General features: G+C 43.7%; 1 protein-coding gene across 1 annotated transcript; it reads left to right on the top strand.

Moving 5' to 3' along the window:
- Positions 1-278: 278 nt before the first annotated feature.
- Positions 279-4775, top strand: etaa1a (ETAA1 activator of ATR kinase a). Its single transcript, XM_069666395.1, has 8 exons — positions 279-435; positions 1288-1419; positions 1519-1589; positions 1671-1783; positions 1955-2030; positions 2103-2710; positions 2894-3390; positions 4597-4775. Exons 1-8 carry the CDS (start codon positions 279-281, stop codon positions 4701-4703), a joined length of 1761 nt encoding a protein of 586 aa, XP_069522496.1. The 3' UTR covers positions 4704-4775.
- Positions 4776-9455: the final 4680 nt, after the last annotated feature.

The following is a 9455-nucleotide window of genomic DNA, read 5'->3' on the forward strand; positions in this document are numbered from 1 at the left end:
GTTTAGTCGTTTGCATACAACTATTATTATTATTATTATTATTATTATTACAGTCTTGAAATCCGAAGATAATCACCTTCATGCAACTCCGCATGCGCAGTCTCCACGCAGTTTTGTTGCTCTTGAACGCACCCTCGAAAGGAATCCTGGGAAAGACAAGATGGCGGGATGTTCAAAAACTCCGCTTACTAGTTGAATTAACAACAAAATAAACTGTAAATGATCAAATACAATTAAACTTCAAACGGTCGACCGGACACGAAGAGTTAACCGCCGGTATGAACCGGGATCGCAGGAAGTTTGGCCCTCCGTCTGGTCTGATAGGCTCACCGCAGGCGGCCACAACGAAACCAAACCGACTGAGGAGAAGTTTCAGACAGACTCAGCAGACACAAACACCGGCGGAGGTCGAGCCACCGAAGGGCCAACAGTCCGGTCAGTGACTGTATTACTGCTTTTCATTTTTCCTTGTGCTTTAGGTCTTTACAGTTTTTCTCTGTAGTTGCTGTGACGGCTACAAGCCTGGACAACGCCCCGCTCTGCTGTATGCACACACATATCCAAACTACTTAGACATTTCTATTATATTAAGGATTTCTCGTAGATTCATGAGATAACCTACCACACAAGATATAAATACATAATTTTTTTAATACCACAGTTTTCAGCCTACAAATCCGCACACAACAAATACACCAAATACTTAAGTAAAATTTCGGTTCTTCAAAGTTGTCCCCTTTAGTTCCCTAAATCTGTTGCGACGTCCCGCTCTGCTGCATGTACAGAACTGTGAACAAAACTACTTTCAAATTTCTCCCAGTTTTAAGTTTTCATGTATATTTATGAGATAACCTACGTCATAAAACAGGACTAAATGCATTTATACAAACCACAGTGTTCAGTCCTTAATTTGGCGATAACAAAATCACCAGATTGGTAAAATGACGTTTCTGGTGTTTTCAACCAAAACAAGGCCTAGGGTTGCACTGAAGAGGGCCATGTGAAGTTATGTTAAAAATGTAATGTAAAGTGACTTGAGTACCATGAAAAGCGCTATACAAATAAAATGTAATTTTATTATTATTATTAATATAAGGGAAAGGAGTATGTAAAGCTAACAAGTTGATCGCTTAGCTTAAAGTGCAGTTTAGCAGTCAGTGTTCTGACCATACCAATACATTCCTTGACCTCTGACCTTTAGAGAGTAGAGGTTTAAAGAGAGTTTACTTAAATAGCCTGAGAAAAATTCTGTTTCTGAATCTGAATCAGTTTGTGTTTCTCCTCCAGAGTTTAAGACCCCGACCAGAATCCCGACGTCCAGAGCAGGTGGAGGTTTCAGCGGAGAGTCTCCACACAACGACTCTGACTGTCAGCAGGACATCATCTGGGACGCCACCTCTCCTTCACCCAACAGATTTGGTAAACTTCAGACTTCTTTCTGTGCCTGCAGTTAATCAGTTAGCCAATCAACAGACAAAAGCTGTTTTTGCAGAGTGGTGATTCAGTTTTTGTCTTCAGGTAAAAGGGGTAAGAAGCAGCCTCCTGGAGTCGTGAACATCTCAGAGATCGTGAGCAGGATCGCTCCAAAGGTCAGCGACAGAGTTTTTCCAGGAGGTGCAGAGCCCGTAAACGGCTTGTGCTAACATCCTTGTTGTGTTGTCTTTGTGCAGCATGGCAGGCCGAAGGTTGCAGAGCCGACCTTACAGCAGTGGATCGGAGACAGCGCCACCATTCCCTGCACGCCTGATGTTCAAGCTCCCAAACCCAAGAAGAAGTCTCCGAGGTGAGATTATTAAATACTCAACAAATGTGATTTCTCTTTATGTGCATCAGTTTGTTGGACTGTGGGAAACCCCTCTGCTGTCATGTGACATTAATTAAGGCCAGGACTTCCTCGTCTGTGAAAGAGATTATTTCTGTCTCATCCACTCTAATTGTTTCTTTTTCACCACAGGCCGAACGGAGTGGACGACTTGCTGAAGCTCGCCAAACAGTTTGACTTCAACATGTTTCGTCAGGATGAAGAAGAAGTGGAGGACCTGCACCAGCAGAGTCTGGAGCTGCTGTCGGAGGACATCTTGGATTTTGAGAACGGGGATCAGAACGACTTTTCACCTTTGTTCCCTGGAAGCCGCCAACCCACCGTAAACACCGCAGCTGGGAGAGACGTTCAGGTCCCCCTGGATCTACAAATGGAGGACGATTTGGATTCCCTGTTTGATGGACCGACCCAGCATGTGAGCGGAAACTTAAGTCAGGTGTCACAAGTAAAACCTGCTTCCAAAGAGGACTCTGGGAAACCGTCTTTACAAACTCCCGGGGTTTCGAAGACAAACATCAAAGGCTCTTCTGCAAACGATGAGTTCGAGGACGATTGGGAAAACGACGACTTGCTAAATGACTCTTTAGTGTTGGAGATGACTCAGAATCCACAGAACTTCAGCTCTCCAAGGCACTGTTCAACCCAGAAACCTCCCTGTGAAGTAAAACAACAAAGGGAGAGTTTTCCAGCCCCCCCGTGTGGAAGTGTTGCATCAGCTAAAGTGGAAAAGGAAAATGTGAGGCAAAGATCGACTTTCAAACTGGAGTCTAATTCTTATTTCTCTGTCAAAAGAGCAGAGACAGACGCATGGACGAAGGTGGATTACAGCTCAAGAACAGCAGATAGAGACAAACAGGGCAAACTTTCATCTGGTAAGAGTGTTTCAGGGTCTCAACTTAGCTGGCAAACTTCAAACACTGCAAAATCAGATCCACAGAAACCCCAGCTTCATCAAAGGACTTCTGTAACGAGTGTCAAACACACCTCGGCCGCTTCGACAGCGTCACACACATCCGCTGCTAAAACAGCTCAAAGCTTTCCACAAAGACCGCCGGTGCTTTCATCCCACAGGGAGGCGGCTGCCATCTCCGACCTCCTCGATGACGACCTGAACTCTTTCTTCTCGTCCGACCCGGTTTGGGACGACCCGGCTGACGACGACCTGCTGTGCGAGATGTGTGAGGACGTGGAGAACCAGATCCAGAGCACAGAGAAAAAGATCCTTCCCATGTCGACCCAGAGAGCAGCTCTGCAACCGGCCACCAGAACCTGGGACAACCGGACCCAACAGAAACCTTTTCCCCACCAACCACAAACTCAGACGGGTCCTTCCCGTGCAGCGGGGACTTCGTATTCGGGCGGTTTTGTCCCAAATGTTGCTGCAGGTGCACAGAAGAAAACGGACTCTTTCAGATACACTCAAGAGAAAAACACTTCAGGGTCCATGAACAGCTCAGCACGTCTGCAGGCGAGCAGCAGGGTCCAGTCTGCACCGCAGGGAAACGCCCACACAGACCAGTTCACCTTCAAGAGGCCAAACAACCCGGTTTCCACTGTGTCCGACAAGGGTAAGAAAACGGCCTCACAGCCTGTCCACGCTTTCATATCGCAGCATATTCAGATGTCACAGATGGTGCTGCAACTAATCATTCTTGTTTTATTGGTTAATCTGCAGGTTATTATTTTATTATTTAATCATTTACTCTGTGAAATGTCCTCGAATTGCTTCTTGTCTATTTATTTTTTTTAACTGATCAGATATCAGAGCGAGGCGGCTAGTTTGTTTGTGCTACTGTACAACTCTGGTGTGTAAAATGTTTAGTTCTGATCACAAACACAAACCCGTGTCGGCACGTTAATCTCCGCCCCCTTTCCGGCGCGATGCTATGCTCTGTCGGTAACTTCTGCGACTCCTCGTCATCTCAGCTACAGATTCCGCCCGTCTCCGTCCGAGCAGCGCTCGAACATCGTTCCAAATTTGTCGCGCCGAGTTTGATGAACAGACTGAATGAGTGATAGAGACAATAAAGACCTAACCACCGCAACATCTTCACTAGTTACTAACCCTGTCTCCGACACGTTTGTGACGTCAGACGGTGACACAGCAGAAAAGAGACTGACAGGAGGATACTTCACTGGCAATGGGAAAAGAGACAATCAGCATTTATTAGCAGGTCTTCCCGGGTCTGAAAAACCTGCATCAACGCGCTAATTTCAGTGGGAAAGAGGAATATAACATACAATTGCACTAACACGCTAAATAATCAAGGCAACACCAGAGCAGCAGCTCCTGTGTTCTGTGAGGTAAAATCACTGGGTTTTTTTCTGGTGGCTTTGAACAGAGCGATGTTACAGGATCTTAATCTTTAACAAAAGGTCCGTCTCTGTAGTTGTTTGTGTTACTGTGAGTAACATAAAAAGTGTTGGATTTACAAACCATTTAAAAAAAACTCTTTAAATTCACTGAACATCACAAACAAACCAACAAATGGAGACAGAGGTAGACCAGCAGCTCCTGTGTTCTGTGAGCTAAAATCAGTGTTTTTCTGAATGGAGTCTGGTGTGTGTGCAGAGAGCGATGTAACGTCTGTGTGTGGTTAAAACAATCATCTTCCTCTGTAACAAAAAGGTCTATCTCTGTAGGGATCCTTTCTGTCATGTTGTCACACACTTAGAAGAACAATCTGAGCCTGTCAGTGGAAACAACAAGAACTTTTAAACAGACTTTGATTGTTCCTCCTTCATCAGTCTGTATCTACCGTGTTTCTCTGCAGCTCTGGGTAAATGTTCAGCGGCAGAGATCGAGCTGAAGAAGCAGCAGGCGATGGAGAGACGACGACAGCGACTTCAAGCCACGCAAAACCTCCGAGCTCCGACCTGACGGAGACAAACCGGCCTGATGTTTCTCCTCGGCTGCATGAAGCTTGAACCTCACGGGCAGTTTGTTTGACTTCTCAGCTAAGGAAACTCAAATCTCTGTCAGCTCCGTCAACATTTCTTTTAAAAGTTTGTTCTTGTGAAGTTAATTTGAAATGTTTTCATGTCGTGTTTCTGTTCTTTAAGGTTTCTGTGGTTTTAGAAATCAACCCTTTTTTTCCCTTTTAAAAGGAATGTTCGACATTTGGTGACATTAGTTTATTTCCTTTTTGTCCAGCAGTGAGATTAGAGCTGTCTAAGTGTGAAGTTCAGGGAACTTGAGTGGCAGATGACATGGTTAGCTTAGCTTAGCATAAAGACTGGTGGGGGGTAACAGCTATCCTGGCTTTATCCAGTGTTTAAAAGTGTGCCTACCAGCACCTCTCATTAACACTGCATATCTCATTTGTTCTACCTCTACCCAAAGAATGTAAAACAGACCATTTACAGATTGTTTCTTACAGAACAGCTCTTCATCCACCTGCTGGGTACGTCTGTGCGGCCTCTACAGTCAGGATCTTTGCACAGACACACCTGGATCCTCACTGTGACGACACATCTTCACGCAGTCACTGTCCAAATCTAATAAAACCCCCTCAAATGATCAAAGTGGTAATCAGTTAGCTTGGAGCCAGGCTATCTGTTTCCAGTTTAAATGCTAAGCTAGGCTAGTTATGCTCAGACTTTATTTAGGAAGTGGAGGTAGCCTCCAGGTCTGAGAAGTGCCTTAATCTCTCAGTCTCTTGTTTCAAGTCTTCTTCAACACAGCATGATGTTCATTTAGTCACTGATGCTCCCATCGAGAGTCACACAGACCAGGAAGAGGGGAGGGGTTAGGGCGGGGCTACCTGTGAGTGACAGGCTGATTTGAAAACAACCACAAAGCAAGATAGTTTAGTTTAAAGCCTGTTTTGCTAGCTAAAATTAGCATACCAATTAATATCACAGTAATTGTGTATTACGGATGCACATTGCTAACCAAGCTAGCGCTAGCTGATAGCTAAACCCTCTCTCCTCTCCTGCTCAATCCTCTCGTCCAGACATGGTCCCTTCTGCCTCCAAAAAGTCTTCAAATGTTCCACAAACTAACGCGTGGCATCACTGAGGCTACGTCCTCGTCTCACACACTCACACGGGCTGAACTCTCCTCGTCGAGCTGCAGAAGAAGGCGGACAAAGCAGGGAAGGATTAAGGGCGGGGCTAGCTGTGATTGACAAGTCACTGCCACGAACCTTGCTAACCAAACTAGCACTAGCATTAACTGATAACTTCACATTTGCTAAGCCCCTCGCTCTTCTCGGGCTCCACCCTCTCTTCCAAATCTGATTACTTCTGACTCCAAAAAACAAGATGGCGACGACCAAAAGTCCACAAACTGATGAGTTACATCACGGTGGCTCCGCCCCCTTCTTCTACACAGTCTATGGTTCCAACCCTAGCATAGTTCTATTAGCATACAGACATTAGTGTGGTATTCATCTTCTTATAACTCTTATGGGGGAAAATATTGCTATATATATGGAACTGTTCCTTTAATGTCAGATTATATTACGACTGTTGTAAAGTTTATCTAATAAACTTCATGCACGTTTTAAAAGGATAAAAATAAAATATGAATATTAGTTTTATTAAAAAATGTAGAACTTTAGAGCTACTTAAAAGTTTCTTTTTTAAAGAAGCCAGAATAGCAGTTTCCACATACATGTAGTTTTTGTGCTAAGCTAGGCTAACCACAGAGAGGACCGCTAACATAATAGTTTCCCTTAATGATGCACTGTTCCTTTAAGATATTCGAGCTCCCGGTTGGTTCAGTTTGTTTCTTTTCTTATCATGAACGAGACGAGACACATCTCCACCTGGCTGCAGTTTATTCACTTTATTTCCTGACGCACTTTAACTGGTTTGAACCTGTTTTAACAATAAAATGTTGCTGTTCATGTCATCATATCATCTTATTATTACTACTGTTATCACTTCATGTGTTCTGTGTGAGCCTGTGCGCTCAGGTGGTCGCTCCGCTCCGCCTCGTCAGCTCTCTTCATTAACGGTCTGCCAGCTGTCTGATGGAGCAGATATCGTCCCTGCAGGTAAACCGAGCCCAGTTATCAGCAGACAGGTGTGTAACTGAAGTCCTGCACACTGCTGCAAATCACAGGCGCACACATGTAATCTGCCTGTGTTTAATCACGTGACCTTTGACCCAGACAGACTCCAGGATTCTCTTCACTCCATTTGTACAGGAAGTTTCTCTGAAGGGGAAGTAGTTTTTAATTATAAAGGAGATTGTTTCGTCAGCGACGGTCCTGAACAGAGAAAAACTAAAGGGCAATTCTGTTATTTTTAAAACCTGGTCTGTATCTTTACGTGTTTTGTGCGTCCACTACAAGTTATTTTTTGCAACTGAAAGGGTTAAATTATTATTCTAAGTGTGTGACAACATGACAGAAAGGATCCCTACAGAGATAGACCTTTTTGTTACAGAGGAAGATGATTGTTTTAACCACACACAGACGTTACATCGCTCTCTGCAAACACACACCAGACTCCATTCACAAAAACACTGATTTTACCTGCAGATCGCAAGAGTTGCTGGTCTACCTTGATAGGTTAGTATTTTTTTTGTGTGTTACACAAATATTGTGTTGGAAATAAACTAACCATTTAAAACACTAAAGTTACACAACAATAACACAAACAAACCAACAGATTCACACAGCTGGAGACCAGAAACTCCTATTTTCAGTGAGGTAAAATGACTGTTTTTCTCAATGGAGTCTGGTGTCTTTGAAGAGCGGTGTAATGTCTGTCTCTTGTTAAAAAGAAAGCATCACCCTATTGTTAAAATTAAATGTAAATGTAAACATAAAAATAGGGCCTAAGTTAAATATAACAGACTTCCCCTTTAATGTCGGAAATTTGATTGGACATAAATTTAAGAAAAACACAATTTTGACTGTAGAGGATCTTTAAATTCTGTATATTAATGTACCAGTATATTATTTTTTACTAAAGCTGCAATAACTACCAGAAGTTACTGAACAAAAACAGGAACTGGACCAACAATAAATGAGCTTCTATCAGCTTTGTGTGAAGTCTCCTGCCCCCTAGTGGCTGAAGTTTATTAGTGCAGCTTTAAAACTAAGAAGATAAAGTTTCTCACACTGCAAGACACCAGAACCCACTTTGAATGAAAAAAATTAAGCTCATGGTTGTCTAGTTTACATGAATGTGAGTGCACACACACTCTGGCAGTGTGTGTGTGTGTGTGTGTGTGTGTGTGTGTGTGTGTCCAAGACTACAACAACATGGCTGAAAGTGTTTATGACGGATCCTCTTACCCGCTGCAGCCGACACTTACCTGCAGGTGAAATGAAGTTACCTGAGAGTTTCACTGAACTCTGAGTGACCCCGCCTCCCTCTGCTCCATTAATTATTCCCCCGGCCAATCACAGAGGACGTGACAGGTGAGAGGACAGAGGACATCCACACGGATAAAGAGCGGGACAGGTTTCACTCTGAGGACGTTTTCTGACGTCTGCGATAAATTAACGGAAACTACACAGACGAGTTCGCCGTCATTTAAGAGCCAGTAAGAAGTTAGAAGAAGTTTCAGTCAAACATAAAGATGTTTTTTAAACTGTGTTCAGCTTTAATTCCCTCATGTGAGAGAGCATGACTCAGCCTGAAAATAAGCCTGATTTCTGTCTTACTCTCAGGCTGCCGTGTGAAAAAATCCATACATGTAGAAATAGTCTTTGAATGATCTGCACCACCACTGCTAAAACTATTCAGAGAGCTGGAGAGAGATTTCAGACGCTGCTGGCTCTGCACACTTTCATGTTGGCTCATGTGAAAATGAATCTGGAGTCCAAATCACAAACAGATGAGCAGCTCCGGAGAACGAATGAGACTTTTAATTCAGGGCGACGGCAACAAATGGACGCCTTCTTGAGCAGCTCGACGAGGAGAGTTCAGACTGTGTGTAAGAAGAGGACGTAGCCTCTGTGACGTCACTTGGTAGTCTGTCATTCAGAAGGCTTAAGTTTTGGCATTTTAGCCGTCGCCATCTTTGTTTTTTTGGAGCCAGAAGTGACCATATTTTGACAAGAAGATGCAGCTGGGTTTAGTTATGAGCTAACGCTAGCTTGGTTAGCAATGAGCATCTGTAGTTCACATTTTGTGTGATATTAATTGGTAGCCCCGCCCTAAATGCACATTTTAGCTAGCAAACACAGCCTTTAAACAGTTTCCTTACTTTTAGGTTGTTGTCAAATCCACTTGTCAATCACAGGTAGCCCCGCCCTAACCCCCTCCCTGCTTTATCATCTGTGTGACTCTCAATGGAGCATCAGTGACTAAATGAACATCATGCTGTGTTGAAGAAGACTTGAAACTAGAGACTGAGACCATAAACTCATTAGGAACATGTTTACTGAGGGAATACATCAGGAGAGGAGGAGGAGCATGTTCTCATAGACTTCTATAGAATCATTTTCTTTCATTACAAGTGAAAGCTGTGGGCTCCATATTTCTATTCCTTTTCTTGTTTGCATGTATTCTTTTTGTAGAGCTGGCTTTGTGCAGAAACACAGTTGAAGCCCAAACCAGGAGAAACAGACCCCCAAAAGAAAACAAAAGAGGCGTCTTCATACTTTTGGCCTTCTGGTGTCTCCATATTTGGCCTCACAGTGACACCTGCTGGTAGGACCAGAGCAGT

This window comes from Semicossyphus pulcher, unplaced genomic scaffold (assembly GCF_022749685.1).
Source record: "Semicossyphus pulcher isolate SPU_LCO1_2020_fin unplaced genomic scaffold, fSemPul1.0.p SCAF_17, whole genome shotgun sequence".
In the NCBI taxonomy this organism is placed as follows: domain Eukaryota; kingdom Metazoa; phylum Chordata; class Actinopteri; order Labriformes; family Labridae; genus Semicossyphus; species Semicossyphus pulcher.

Bases quoted from the DNA above. Each gene is read 5' to 3' on its own strand.
- etaa1a (XM_069666395.1), top strand. From the start codon at position 279: ATGAACCGGGATCGCAGGAAGTTTGGCCCTCCGTCTGGTCTGATAGGC. The intron at 1,420-1,518 runs GTAAACTTCAGA...TTTTGTCTTCAG, and splicing joins TCCTTCACCCAACAGATTTG to GTAAAAGGGGTAAGAAGCAG. The intron at 2,711-2,893 runs GTCTCAACTTAG...TTCATCCCACAG, and splicing joins TCTGGTAAGAGTGTTTCAGG to GGAGGCGGCTGCCATCTCCG.